This window comes from Ursus arctos, unplaced genomic scaffold (genome assembly GCF_023065955.2).
Source record: "Ursus arctos isolate Adak ecotype North America unplaced genomic scaffold, UrsArc2.0 scaffold_8, whole genome shotgun sequence".
Lineage (NCBI taxonomy): Eukaryota > Metazoa > Chordata > Mammalia > Carnivora > Ursidae > Ursus > Ursus arctos.
Window position 1 is genome coordinate 67,442,476 of NW_026623100.1, and position 15,796 is coordinate 67,458,271.

The window sequence follows — 15,796 nt, forward strand, 5'->3', positions numbered from 1 at the left end:
TCATACAGTATGGGGGCTTTTGTGACTTTTTTTTTTCAGTGAGCCCAGTGTTTTCAAGGTTCGCCCATATTATAGCATCTACCAGTATTTCATGTGTGTTTCTTGACAAATTATATTTTATTTTATGGATATGCCACATTTAATTCATTCATTCATCAGTTTTTGGACATTTACATTGCTTCGACTTCTTGTCTCTTGTGAATAAAGCTGCTATGAACATTTGTGTACAAGTCTTTTATGGACATTGCTGGATCATATGATAACTCTATGTTTAAGAGTTGATGGAACTGTCAGACTGTTTTCAAAAGAGATATACCATTTTACATTCCCATCAAGGAGTGTGTGAACGTTCCCATTTGTCTACACCCTTGTCAATACTTACTGTCTTTTTGATTATTTATTATCCTAGTGGGTTTAAAGTGGTACCCCATTCGGTTTTGATTGGATATCCCTTATGATGGGCCCTTTGTATATCTTCTGTGGAGAAATGTCTATTTAAATCTTTTGACTGTTTTAAGTTGCGTTTATTTTCTTTATATTGTTGTGTTGTGATTGCTCTTTTTATATTCTGGACTCTAGACCCTTTTCAGGTATATAATTTGCTGATATTTTCTCCTATTCTTTAGGTACCTTTTCATTTTTCTTGATAGTGCAGAATTGTTAATTTTGATAAAGTCCTGATCTCTTTTGTTGTTTCTGTGTTTATTAAATGTTTTGTTTGAATACTTTCAAAAATGATTTCTGTACATTATTTTGCACTAAAATTTATTCATGGCATAAATTTATTAGCATATAAGACTGATAAAGTTTAATCTGAGCAGTTTTTACAATCTTTTTCTTTCCTTTTTTTAATTTACAATTTTGTCTGAAACTTTCGTTACAGCTCTATAGTGTCAACCCTCCTTGCTCTTATGGATGGATTAGATAATAGGGGTGAAATTGTTGTTATTGGTGCTACAAACAGACTTGATTCTATAGATCCTGCTCTTAGGAGACCGGGTCGTTTTGACAGAGAATTCCTTTTCAACCTGCCTGATCAAAAGGTAAAAGTTTCTGTTTTTAATATATGAAGATCTATTTGTCTCCAGTTTTGAAGCATATATGCACTTTGAAAGTGGTATTTTATGAACTTTCATTTTAAAAATTTTGTACTTAAGGGGCTATCTTAGTAATTCTAAAAAAAATGCTTGAATAATTTAGTCTTTTTCTCTTAATACCTGTTAGAATATTTATGACTTTTAGGAAGAGGAAAACCCTTGATTAGATTACTGAAATGCTTATTTATTCTTTTCTTTAGTTCTCCAGATTTATTTGTAGTAATTACCTTGGATGGCAGGTTATATGTCTCTAGTTAGCCGAAGGAGCTGTGTTCCCATAAAAATAATGTTTTTAGAGTATTCGTGAGTTTATGAATAAGAACCCAATGTGCAAATTTTTATAGAAATGACCATGATATCATATTTAATTAAAAACAGCAAAAGTTATTCATAATAGTATATTTTTAAGAATGTATAGTTAAAACAGGGCAATGTATAGTCATTGTGTAAAATGTTATTTAATATTTTATATAGTTTTTTTTTTCCTTAATCCTGCTTGACATTTTTATTGTTGTTCTTGGTTTGAGTAGTTTAATCATTGACTGTCTCTTCACTGGAAACTCAAGTTTGAAAGGGGGAGATATATGTAGAGAAGATACTTTATTTGACTGTTTCCCATGTAATTTAACATTTCAGATAAGCATAATTAAAACATTTATAACATATAAATATAACCTAGAGAAAGAAGATACTATATATAGATATTATTATATGCACACATACACATTTGTAATTGTTACATAGCTTTGATTTTAGCTCTCCATGTAAAGTGCCTGGTTTACATACATAGATGTAAAAGGCTGTGATTAGAACAGTGTACAAGGCTATAGGGAAATGAAGGCAGTGGTGCTGCTGTGTAGAGCAGTTCATACTTCAGCTTGAAATCAGTCTGCACAGCCACTAGTAGGTGTCTCAGTTTTGGATTGACTGTCTAACTTAAAGGCTTTAGTTAGGTACTGAATTTACCTGACTTTGTCGGGATAGGAAGCCTAGCATATGCAGCATAATTTTCATTACCCCAGTGTAGCTTTCAGGACTGTATCAATGCATAGAGGTGTGCTTAGTTGTAGAAGACAAGGCTGAAATGGGAGCAGTCTTTTTCAGCATGGGAAAGCATCAGCTGTCTTGTTCGGGACTTCTGATGGTCCAAGCACATCTTTTAGGCTCTAGCGTACGTGGGTAATTTGTTTAGTTCTAAGAAACACAGTCTGTGTACATTTTGGCACAGAAAAGCCATTATCTCGATTAACCAATTGTCTTCTAGTCATGTGGCCCTCAGTCATGTATGCCAATTATAGTCCTCACAATTCAGGTGCAGTCCACACAAGTCACAGATTTAACAATAAACAAGGTCTAGAACAGCTCTGTCCAATCGAATTTTCTGTAATGATGGAAATATTCTGTATTTGCCTTGTGCATTGAGCAATGTCCAGTCAGGTAGCCACTAACCACATGTGGCTATTGAGCTCTCGAAGTGTCACTATTGTGACTAAGGAACTGAATTTTAAATTTTCTTTAAAAATTTAAATAAAATAGCATTATGTGGCTAGTGGCTTACCACATTGTATAGCATGGATCTTGACATAGTTTTCCATGTGAATTTTAACTTTCTACATTTCAAGGAAACCGTGCTTTGAGACTTAAGCCTAACGTCGTTTTTTCTTGGTCTGTGTGGAACAGGCTTGGACAGTTTTGTTTGTTTGGTTTTTTTTTCCTTAGATAATATTTAAAGTCATGAGATTGTAAGATTGAGATTATCAATCCTCTGTCCTAAGGAACAGTTAGTAAGGTAAAAGGAAAAGTATCAGAGTGGATTCTGGAAGCCAAGTGAAGAAAGTGTATCAATGAAGAGGTTGTGACTAACTTTGTTGTATGTTCCTCATTTAAGTAAGATGAGAAAATTGGCCATTGTTTTTAGCATTATGTAGGTTATCAGTTAACCTAGATGGGAGCAAGTTGACATAGAGGTGAGTGCAAAAAAAGCCTGACTGGAGTATGGTTAGTTTAAGAGAGAACAGGAGGAGAGGAAGTGGAGACAGAGAATGAAAGTAAGTTTTTCAAAGAGTTTTGTTGCAAAAGGAAGCAAAGAATTGAGGTGATAGATGTTGAGGGAATTAGAGGCAAGAGAAAGTGTGTTATTTTTAAGCTGGGACAAATAGCCAATAGAGAAGGAAATTTTGGTGATGAAATCGAGAAAGAATTACCCAGTATGTCCTTAATAGGCAAGAAGGGCCATAGTATTACTATATGGGTGGCGAGAATGACTTTAGATAGGAATTGGATAGTTTGTGATACTAGGGAGAAGACAGAATATTATGGGTACAAATGCCTACAGGTGGACAGATTTAGTGTGGAGTGTCTCTGGAACTTTTCCTCTAACTGCTTTAGTTTTCTCAGTGAATTAAGAAGCAAGGTCTGAATGAGAAGCTGGGTGTGAAGACAGAGAAACTGAACTAGTCTGCTAGGAGATAGACCTAATGAATGACCTAGGGAAGGATTAAAGACAGTGATAAGGATCTGTTTGGGACATTAATTTAAAGTGATACCAGTCAGTGTCTCATATTTGTCCTGTAGTTTGGGCAGTGGAATATCATGACTCCTGCTGTTTGACCAAATAAAAGTTAAAAAAAAAAAAAAAAGTAAAAGCAAGCCTTGATTCTTCCAAATTTTAGTAATTTAGTTAACTCTTTATTAGCATGAAATAGCACATACCTTCTTGAGGCAGTGATGCTTTTTAATTTCTTTTGTTTCCTTTATTATCATCAACACTTAAGATTATTGTTATGTGTGTATTTATGAATCCTGAAAAATGGGGAGCTTGAATTTGCCTCTGACTCTTAATAGTAGAGGAAACTACTTTCTTTTAGGGGAAGCAGTATAATTTACTATTCTGTATGCCATATAGAGTAAAGTGCGTAGTGAAGTATTTCTGATTTAAGCAATTTCTTTTTCTATTTCTTGTTTTTACGATAAAGGAGGGAGACTCTGATTGATTACGTAGACAAAGAGCAAGGCACTGAACATCTTAGAGACCTGCCAATAATTTTGACCTTAACTAATTAATTTCATTCCTGTAAACCTTGACTTATTTTGTAAAATGACAGGATAAGAACAGATCTTTTTTGAGGTGTCTTCCAGCCAGAATTTTTTTTCGGTGTGTTTCTAATTCTGTAAGGGTCTTCTACAAGTGGTGCCCGTGCTGCTAATGAGGTCAAATAGATTCTTAATGTCATCTTCTAGAGAATATAAGCTCTCGGATTTTTTTTTTTTTTTACCTAGATTTTACTTTTTTAGTATCTATTCAGGCAGATACTTCAAGTTGGAAGAAAATAAGTGTCACATCATTGCTTTATTTTTGGTAGCTGAACACCTAACTTACAACTTGGAATTAGAACAATAGCTGTTGTTACCAGATTTTATCAACTTTTTGAGCAACGTTTATCTTGATGACTTTGAAGTTCTTTTTGTTTTGGTCCTGGACCCCGAATTCTTCATCAAGCTACTAAGATTATCATCTTGGTTATAATTTGCTTTTTCATATTTTTTTTTAAGATTTATTTATTTTAGAGATAGTGCAAGCGAGTGCACATGAGCAGGGATAGGGGTAGGAGGAAGAAGGAGAGAGAGAAAGAATCCTCAAGCAGACTTCCTGTTGAGTGTGGAGCCCCTTGTGAGGCTTGATCCCAGGACCTGGAGATGACTTGAGCCAAAATCAAGAGCTGGCCGCTCAACTGACTGAGCCACCCAGGCTCCCCTCTTTTTCATAATCTTAAAAGCTCAAGTAGCAGATTTAAGGGTATGCGTGCATTCAAGTTTTACAAAGTGTTTTTTCCTTGAAAGAAGGCAAAATTGAAAATAAAAGTCTGATAGAACTCTTCATGATGGTAATATCAGCTGATTATGGATTCTTACTACTTCAGTTTCTTTTTGACTGGAAGAAGAAGAAATTTCATTTAATTGGAAACCAAGATGTTAAAATTTTGATTGTGATATACAATCAGATACAAGGTAGAGGATGCTATTTTGAAAAAAAAAATCAAGGTAGAATTGCTCAAACATTTGATTTTTTAAAATGAATTAAATTAATATTTACTGAAATATTGCCTTGTTATTTATTAAATGCCAAGGCATCTACTAACTTACGAGGTAATAATGTGCGTTATACTTGTATAATTGAAAACCGTTTCAACTTAAAACTATTTTCAAGTTTTAAATTACTTGTTTAGCTCATTGTCAGTTATAATAACTCATGCATATGATAGAACCAAAAGTTTTATGAAATCTAAATCTAGAGTTTGTTTAAAAGTTAGCACTAATTGGGGAGCCTGACCGGCTCAGTTGGTAGAGCATGCAACTCTTGATCTCAGGGTCGTGAGTTCAAGCGTCGTGTTAGGTGAAGAGCCTACTTAAAAAAAAAAAAAAGTTAGCACTGAGTAATGTATGGAATTGTTGAATCATTATGTTATACATTTCAAACTATTATAGCACTATATGTTAATTATATTTTAATAAAAAAGGTTATGAATATTATAACACATTAAAGTTTCTTGTTCATATGTATTTAGATGGTAAAAATGATCTGATGTGGTAGAACAGTGAAACTTAGTTTTGAATCTAGTCCTACATCAGTCAAGATTAGTCATGTAGTCATATGTTCCACTAGTCAATTCCTTTACCTCTCAGAAGATTAAATATCTTAGTTTGTGAAACAGACACACGATATCTCCAGCATATTACTGCATTGTTATTGTGGAAATCAGAGTTGATGTGGATGCTATGGTGTTTAAATTTCTTTTAAAATAAACAGTTGTTTTTCTGGGGTATGATGAGTACATAAATTTGTTCCAGTTAATACATTTGAGAGGTTGTTGGTATTTTACTTATTTGTACTTTTTTTCTTAGGCAAGAAAACACATTTTACAAATCCATACCAGAGACTGGAATCCAAAATTGTCAGATGCTTTTTTAGGTGAATTGGCTGAAAAATGTGTTGGTGAGTGCTGTTATTTGAATTCTTTGATTGTTATTGTTTGTTCTGCTCAGCCTCCCCTATGTTTGGAATGTGAATGAATATAGTTATGTCTCTGTGCAATAGATGGCTGGCTCTGCCTTTAAATGTAAGAATTATTTTGAATGTTTCATTTGAAATTTGAACACTTCTAAATTACGATTTTAGCTGCCATTAGGTGTTTGATTATTAACAAAGCTAGTAGTAATATTCCTTTCATTGAGTGCTGGATTTCCATAATATTACTGCCGTGTGTCCTTTTAGGAATTGTTCCCTCAGAAATTCTACTAAGAAAAATAAGCTTAACCTTGAGAGATGAAGGTCCATGTTGAAGGCAGGACTGTAGTCTTTTACTTTGCAGATTACCTGATGGGCTCATCTTCATGCCTGTGGTCTAGAAAGAAGTTGAGTGAGAGGAGTCTTCAAAGAAAATACTTACTGGCATCTGGTAGTATTTCCCCAAATATAAAACTTTCCAATTTAATGTTAAATTATTCACAGAGTGGAAGATCCTCCCCACAGAGTGAATGAATACTACTGTCCTAAAAGGATGTACTGAGAGTATTTTATATGCATACATGATCCTATATAGGTGATGGAATTCAAGGGTTTGGCTCTAACTAGGTTGAAATAAAAATGAATACAGTATGAAGCAACTGAGTATACACAAAATGGTATTTCTCCTTCATTCTTTTCTATCTTTTGTCTGTTTTCCTCTTACTCTCTCACAAATAAAAATTAAGAAATCTTTTTCCATGAACTTTTTAAGCATTATGAAAAAATCCCCAAAATAAGTTCACTACCAATCAACAGTCTACTTGGGAAAACTTTAAAGTTACCAAAACCAGAAAGAACAACTTAGTTAAAAAAATCATTGGGATCCACCATCAGATATTAAAACTTAAATAGAACATTAGTCCATTCAGTTAGCTACATCCGAATTATCCTCTTCATCCACAGGGACCTCCATCTCCGAAGCAACATCCCTCAGCTTTTGAACCACAAAGACCTCGACATCTTCTGGTGAGGAGAAAACGTAAATCTCTCCAGCACTACTCCAGTTTAAGCTTTGCCTGGTATAAGAGAGCATGCGCCAAACCCATTTCATGTTAATTTGGCTTGACCTTTGCAAAGCCTTGTGCTGCTTAATGGGAGAGGGTGGTATTTGGTACAAAATCCAATCTTTTCCCTTTTTGAAATTTGACCCCTTTTATTTCCTACTTTTATGATATTATTTTATTAGTGTACCGATCAGACTGGGAAATCTGTGTAGATTTTTCTGTGATTCTGTCACAGAATGATCCTTAACTGAAATAAGCAGAAGTCTTCAGATAACTTTGGAAATTCCCTAAGCGATAGGTATCTTAAAATTACTTGCTATAACCCTCTATCTACCATCTGAAATGTTACACTCTAATTCTTTATCCTAAATAAGAATCTTAGTTTCTTTTTTCATTTCCAAAGGCCACAACTTCTCATTATTCCAAGTGATTTATTTTGGCTTTTAGTCAGTTTCTTAAGTTCAAACATATTAAAGACATAATTTCTTATAGGACTAAAAAACTTCTCTTGCCTTTGGGGGTAGTGGTGGTGGTGTTTTAGAATCTGCTTGTATCTGTACCATTTTCTTCCTGAAGAGTGACATAAGAAGCCAGTTTCAGATTAAAACAAAAAGTCAAATGCAGGTCTTCAAACAGGAATGAAATAGTAATACATTTTAAATTCATTATGAACTTACCACTTTCTGTATCCCAAACATGTTTTAACATGTATGAATTCAGTGAAATTTATGCCTAAGAAAAAAAATATGTAGTCTTGATGAAAAACTGCAGACAGCTGACCTGTTAGGGGTTATGGATTTGGTAACTTTTACCTTGAAATAAATTCCCAAGTACATGGAGGGGTTTGGATGCTTAATAGGGGTGATTTTTAAAAGTAGTCCTCACATGATTTTGGTGTCTAGATCACATGCACAAATAGTAGGAGCTTAAGGTTCTCTATTCATTTTCACTAAGAGGGCCAAAACAATCGAAGTGTATCAATGAGGCATCTATCTTGTGGGCCTTCATTATGTTTGATGTTTTACTTAAACAGTAACTATAAAATTTTGGTATTACACTTGTTTATGACCTTTTTGTATTTTCAGTTTTTCCGACAAATTTCCATTTCAGTGGTGGTATTTAAGAATGCTTTTTCTTGGGGTGCCTTGCTGGCTCAGTCAGTAGAGCATGTGACTCTTGATCTCAGGGTTGTAAGTTCAAGCCCCACATTGGGCGTAATATAATGTATTATTTGTTTCAGGGGTACAGGTCTGTGATTTATCAGTCTTACACAACACCTAGCACTCATCACAAACACATACCTCCCTAGTGTCCATCACTCAACCACCCCATCCCTGACCCCTTTCCCTCCGGCAACCCTCAGTTTGTTTCCCGAGATTAAGAATCTCTTATGGTTTGTTTCCCTCTCTGGTTTCGCCTTGTTTCATTTTTTCAAAAGAATGCTTCTCTCTGGTATCTAGATATTTGTGTTCATCAGAGTATTCGAATTGTAATGGTAGAATAAATATGATGATGGAATTCTTATGAAAGGGATGCTGACATTTTCTTTAACATCAACTTTTAACTTTCAAAAGGCTGTAATATATTTTCCATATATTTAGAATGATCATATTATCTATATTTATTTTTCTAAATCAGGACCCTTTGGAGAGTGAAAAAATATGCTTTTAATTTTGACAAGACAAGAGGCTCAAACCAGGACATGTGATCTTAAATATAATCTCTTTAGCCGTGGTTATCATGTAGTTTTAATTATGTTTTAGAGTCTAGTAATCCAGTAGTGCTCAGTTTTTTGTTTTGTATATCAGAATCACTTGTAAAACTTTCTCAAAATACACATTTATGATATTAAATCACTGGAGATTCTGATTCACTAAGTTTGTTGGGAATCTATTTTTGTTTCAGTTTCATTGTTTATTCAGATCAGTGGTCAAGATTGAAAACTACAGATATAAACCAGTAATTCTCATTCATAGGCAAATGTAATGAAGATAAATCCTCTCTTTTATAATCTATTGATTATGGTAATCCAAGTGAAGATTTATTTCTTTAAATGGGACCTATTGTTACACTTTTAAATTATCTTTAGTAGATTAAGCGAAAATGAACAGTACATTGCTATTATGTATGTTACTAACATGTAGAACATAAATGTTATGGGTATCATTTATTACATAAAATACCTTTTAGTGGCTTTTTTTCTGTTTTGCATTGTTTCTGAGCTTTCTTTTTAGCTTCTTAAAAAAGAAATTTAGGCTTTTGCTCTTAGAAATAGGATCATATGGTATGTTCATCAACTGTGTTGTATATGCTTTCAAAGAAGAAAAAGAAATGTAGTTGTTTATATTGTTTGAAGATGGTAGTTTATTTTTTACTTCCTCTGAAGTGGATTATTTCACTAACTGTTTATAACTGAGCTGGTATTTTACGGTTATTTTGTTGAGCTAATATAACTAGGATATGTACAGCATAGGAAAAGATACTTTTTTCCAGGTTTATTCATTGAGAAATGGTATATAAAATGAAAGACTAATGGTAAATTTGGTTATTCTGAGAATTATTTGGGAGATTGCGGTCATGGGACTGTGTTAGTGCTTCATCTGCTTATGGTTTTCTGAATTAGATTTTCACAGGTTATACTAAATTTTCCCTTAACTCTGAATAAATATTTCTTTAAGAATGTAATATTTTTCTGTTTTTTCATAGTTTTCATTGAAATTTTTATTCACAGTAAGTTGGCCATTTAATAAAAAAAGAATTTAGATTTCTTCAAAAAAAAAATGAAAAGCCTAATGAATATAATTCTTCCACTTTTTAATGGTAGTATATGGTAACCTCACAATTGTACATCCCCAAACTATAACCTTGGAGTTACTCTGTTCTTTTTTCATTCATTCTTTCATTCAGGACATATTTATTGGATATCTACTGAATGCCACGCCAGGCATTATTTTCAGTATATGAGATATGTTAGTGAACAAAACTGATGAATACCCATACCCTCACAAAGCTCACATTCTAGTTGGGGTGATAAAGATGGCCAAATGCAAGTTTAATTGCTGACATAAAAAATTGCTGGTTTGCGTTTTCTTCCTTTTTGTGGTTGAGACCTAACAGTTTGTGTGTTTTTGTATGCATTTGTTGCTTAAATGAGTGAAATGACTTAACAGTGGGAGCTTGATCTATTAACTACATAATCAGTCAAGTATGGATAATGGATAATACCCTGTGTTGGTATAGCCCTTAGAACTAGATTATCAGTTTTTTAAGCTAAATGCATAGATTAAAAGGACGTTAATGTGGAAAATTAATGGATTCTTATTCCCTTTACTATCTTTGATATTATCAGAGTTGGTGACAACTTTAAAGTATAATTTTTGGGGTAATTAGATACAAACTTGCTGTGGTTTGCACCCAAAGTTGGTAGGAGAATAGCTCTGTTCTTGAAATTTCTGCATATATTCCACTTTGTGCTACTCCCTTATATGTGTTTGGTAATTAGTAGTATTAGAAAAGTTTATAGGTAAGTGTAATGTCATGAGGACTATACTAATTATTGGGAATATTGATGAAGGGTTCGGATGAAATTTATTGTTAAAAAAACCTTTCCTGAAGAAAGTTGTACATTATAATCAGTGATTTTGGCACAAAATAGATGGTTTGTTTTGATATCATTAGTTCATGTTTTGTTAATTAAAATACTCAAAACACTTTTAGTCTTACTGAGTAAATAATTTTATTAGGTGACTTAAGTGGTCAGTTTTTGCTGATAAAATTGCACATAATTATTGATTTAGTATTAATTATTTCCTCAGATAAAGATGTATATATTTGCAAACCTAGTTGGTACTGGGAGAATGAACTTACCTTTGTTATTCTTTTCCCTTTTGTGCATTAGGCTATTGTGGAGCTGATATCAAGGCCCTGTGCACTGAAGCTGCCCTGATTGCCCTGAGGAGGCGTTACCCCCAGATCTACGCTAGCAGTCATAAACTGCAGCTAGATGTTTCCTCAATAGTGCTCAATGCCCAAGATTTTTACCATGCAATGCAGAATATTGTGCCTGCTTCCCAGCGTGCTGTCATGTCTTCGGGACATGCACTATCCCCCATCATAAAACCGCTGCTGGAAAGGAGCTTCAACAACATCCTAGCAGTCTTGCAAAAAGTGTTTCCTCATGCTGAAATTAGCCAGAGTGACAAGAAAGAAGGTACTATAAAGTACTTTTTCATATTGTTAAAATGAAACAAGTATAGGCATAAATAAATTCTGAGTTTCCTTATAAGGTTACTTGTGTGATATTATTTTATATTTGCCATGAATATAGAAAATGTATCTGTTTCACCACTAGGTTGTATTCCAGGTCTGGTATATTGCCTGGCATATGGTAGTTGCCTAGTGAATGTTTGTCAAAAGAAAGAATGAACGTTAGTTCTATTTGTTACCTCTTGGGACATTCTCAGTATCTTAATGTGGATGTGTTACTATCTTTAGAAAAGTTGACTATAGTAACAATGGCTTACATTTATTTTATTATAAAGCCCTTAAATAAATTGTCACTTATTAATCCTCATGACAGTCCAGTAGGGCAGGTACTTTTATACTGTAAAGGAGGAGACTGGGAGACTTAGGAAGTATTCACTTATTTGGGTCATTCAGTAAGTTCTAGGGCTTAATCAGACCCAGGGCACCTGACTCTATAGCCTGCTCTCTTAACTGTGTTGCTTATAATGTCCTTCTGGGTTCAACTCATCAAATATATTTTGTTGGTACTGGTAGGGCACTCTGCAGTGTGCTGTATTAATGGAGTGTAAATCATTAGTAAGGGAGTAAATCAGAACCTGGTTGTATAAGGTCTTGAATTCTAGCTTCAAGATTGGACCTTAGATAAAAATGGAACACTGCCTTTAAAAAGTCATCCATTGAGGGTGCCTGGGTGGGCTGAGGTCATGATCCTGGAGTCCCAGGATCCACTCCCGCATCAGGCTCCCTGCTCAGCAGGGAGTCTGTTTCTCCTTCTGACCCTCCTCCCTCTCATTATTTCTCTCTCAAATAAATAAATAAAATCTTAAAAAAAAAAAAAAGTCATCCATTTACAGGCAAACTAGGTTTATATGCTAACCAAAGTAAGGTCTGTGAACTTTGAAGAGAAAGTAATGAGTTTTAATTATCTTAATTTTCCCAGTTCCTAATAGCTTATTTGGCATGTAGTCTGCACCAGAAAATTGTTCAATTAATTATACTAACATTAAAAATATTATATATAGTAAAAATCATAAACATTCAGTGCATTTTGCTGTCTTTATAAATTATATTTTTTGGAACCTATATCACATGGATTACTTGATCTCCTAAGTTTGTCAAATAGGGAAATAAATATTTTATTATGATTGAGCCAGGTACTCTGCCATGAATTGTACATTTCTTATCTCTGATTTTCATAAATGAGGATATGTATCTTTTCCCCAAATTTTAAAAAAAATTTTTGTCATGTTTAGAAAATCATAAAAATCATATCTTCCCATTTGAGAGATTATGATAGTTCATTTTTTCATTTTTTATTTTTTTAATTTCGGTTAATTAACATATAGTGTATTATTAGTTTTAGAGGCAGAGTTCAGTGATTCATCAGTCTTGTATAATACCCAGTGCTTTTTACATCATGTGGCCTCCTTAACGTCCATCATCCAGTTACCCCATTTCCCTGCCCCTCTCCCCTCTAGTATCCCTCAGTTTGTTTCCTATGATTAAGAGTCTCTTATGGTTTGTCTCCCTCTCTGATTTTGTCTTGTTTTATTTTTCCCTCCCTTTGCCTATGATCCTCTGTTTGTTTATTAAATTCCAAATATGAGTGAGATCATCTGATAATGGTCTTTCTCTGATTCACATATTTCACTTAGGGTAATATCCTCTAGTTCTGTCCACGTCGTTGCAAATCATTCCGTCCACATCATTTTATTTGATGGCTGAGGAGTAGTCCATTGTATACATGTACCACATCTTTATCCATTCATCTGCCAATGGACATATGATATAGTTCCTTTATTTTCATTTGAGAATTTTTTATGGCATTATTATCTGTTTTATAAATTTTTAAAATAAGTATAAAGTATGCTTTAGTTCCAGTTCTTCATGTACCAGTGGAGAAGAGAAACCAAATTATGATTATTTGATTTATTTGATTATTAATTGATTATTAATAATTACTTTTAATTTATTTAGTTATATTATTCTGGTTTGTTTTGGTCTTAATATTCTTCTTAGACTGGTATATGAAATTATCACTCAAAAGGTATTCAATTATTTTTCAGGTTAACTTTCATAATTTATTTATACTAAATATTTAACTTATAAAATCCATTGTTGAAATCTATATCTGCCACACAGTTTAGTACCTCTTTGTAGAAATCATCCCCTTCCCCCCCTTTTTTGGGGGAGGGAAGAGTATGATTTCTATCAGTGTTAATTCTCTCTCATTTATCTACACTGTAGCATTGCTTTTTATTGAGCGAATGGACACTTTTGTTAGGTATATGTGAAGCACAGTTACTAGTACTTCAGGCTGTAGTCCAGGTAAAGTATTGAGTATTGCACTCTGAATAGAGTTTATAGTTCCAGTTTGTCCATTGAGGAGTAACAGATAGCAGACTCATATAGGGACTAATGTTTCTTGAATGAGTTCATATTTAAGATTGGTTTTGTTTCCACAGAATTCCTGACTCCCTTAACCAGATATGTAGATGTGTGTATATGTGTGTGCCATGTTAAAAAATAAGTCAGTTTGTTCCTAATTGTTGTTTTTATAAGAGTTGGCCATAACTCTAGCACCCTAGTAGCTAAGCAAGATATTATATATGAAATGCACTGGTTTTGGTCAAATTAACTTAGAAATTTTTAGTAAGCATATGGGTGTCATTTCTTTTCCAGACTTTTTATAGTTATCCAACGAAGTCTTCCAAATCACATCTCTTAGTATTTAGGTAGTCTGTAAAGGTGAAAGAATTCCATTAGTTCCATTTACAAATTATTAAAAAAACCTGCAGTTTGTCAGTTTGCCTAGTTGAGCTGTATTATTTGATAGGTAACTTATTAATGTCACATGATTTTTAAACCAATTTTCCTTAGCTTGGTGGGGCATTAATATTAAAGGACTTTATAAGCCTCATAATCTGTGATTTTTTTTTTGAACAGATGTAGAAACTCTGATTTTAGATGATAGTGAAGATGAGAATGCTTTATCAATTTTTGAGACCAGTTGTCACTCAGGATCACCAAAGAAACAGTCGTCAGCTGCTGCTGTACATAAACCCTACCTTCATTTTACAATGTAAGTAACATACCAATTTTTAAAAAATGTAGTGATTTTTACTATTTTATGGTTAGAATTATGGTATATTTTTACTTACAGTTGTAACTTCGAGGTGTTTTTTTATGCTTTTTGGACACAATTCTGGGAAACTTACTGTGTGTGCTTTTTTGTGTGGTAATAAATGGATTTATTGGTCAACTAAAGTTTATTTTTTTCTAAACTGTGACTTTTTTTAAAAGGAGATTTATTTATTTATTTAATTTTAAAGATTTTATTTATTAGAGAGAGAGAGACCACAAGTGGTGGTGGGGGGGAAGGGCACAGGGAGAGGGAGAAGCAGACTTCCTGCTGAGCAGGGAGCCAGCCAGTGGGGCTCTATTCCAGGACCCTGAGATCTTGACCTGAGCTGAGGGTAGATGTTTAACTGACTGAGCCACCCAGGTGCCTCTCTCTTTTTTTTTTTTTTTTAAACCAGGGTGGAAAGAAGGGTTGTCTTTTAGAAAGTCAGCTCATGTCCCCAATTTTAATGCCTTTTATTTTGAACTAAAATGGTTAGAAATGAAATATATATCGTTATCTGGAATATTTTAATTTGTAACAAGTGTCAAATGATAGGGATTCTAAGAGTACTAAAAAGATTCTGAATTAGAAATTTCTCAGTAAACAGATAAACAGATAACTTTTTGATTCTCCAAAACCTCATTGGTTTACTCTTCCCTGATGTAGATTTTATGGTTTTTCTATTTACATTTACCTTTATCTGCGTTAAAGCAGCTATTGTTATGCACTTTTTATTGGGTAAACAACTTTAGTGCTAACGTAATTTTAAATTAAGAGACCAAATAGTTTTCAAATACTAGCAGCTTCATCACTGGCGTTTACGTAATAAGCCTGGTAGTTGTAGGACCATACTGCTCTGTCAGGTAGGTCTGATAACACTTTTATTAGAAAAGGCTGGATTGATTATATGTACTTTTAAGTAATTTTTTTAAGAGATATTTGAACAAATTTAAGTCTTCAACTTTAAGTTTCTCCCATGTGGATTTTGGTGAAATGTTAATTTGATTATTTGCACTGATAACTCTTTCTTATTTTTTAAAATGAGACTAAGTTACTTTCATTTACTTTTTTTTTCTTTTGTTCTTTAACAGCAGGTTCTTCTATTAGAAACTTTTCTTCTATTCCAGATCTTTTCTTTTATGCCTTCAGGGACGTTTTCTTAGACTTTTTCAGTAATTTCACAAAACTATTTTATTGATGGCTAAGGGAAAACCAAATAATCATTTTTTTTCTGACTCTCAACTGGCTACCCTGTGTGCAC

The 15,796-nt window shown here is 33.5% G+C and overlaps 1 protein-coding gene across 3 annotated transcripts in view; it reads left to right on the forward strand.

Annotated features, from left to right (window-relative positions):
• ATAD2B (ATPase family AAA domain containing 2B) overlaps nucleotides 1-15,796 on the forward strand; it is a 148,934-nt gene that overhangs the window by 68,209 nt on the left and 64,929 nt on the right. For all 3 annotated transcript variants that reach the window (XM_026519592.4, XM_044390587.3, XM_057309379.1), the window contains exons 14-17: nucleotides 884-1,043; nucleotides 6,000-6,090; nucleotides 11,065-11,376; nucleotides 14,358-14,493. In XM_026519592.4, the coding sequence (XP_026375377.1) occupies nucleotides 884-1,043; nucleotides 6,000-6,090; nucleotides 11,065-11,376; nucleotides 14,358-14,493 (699 nt within the window). The remainder of the gene's footprint in view (nucleotides 1-883; nucleotides 1,044-5,999; nucleotides 6,091-11,064; nucleotides 11,377-14,357; nucleotides 14,494-15,796) is intronic.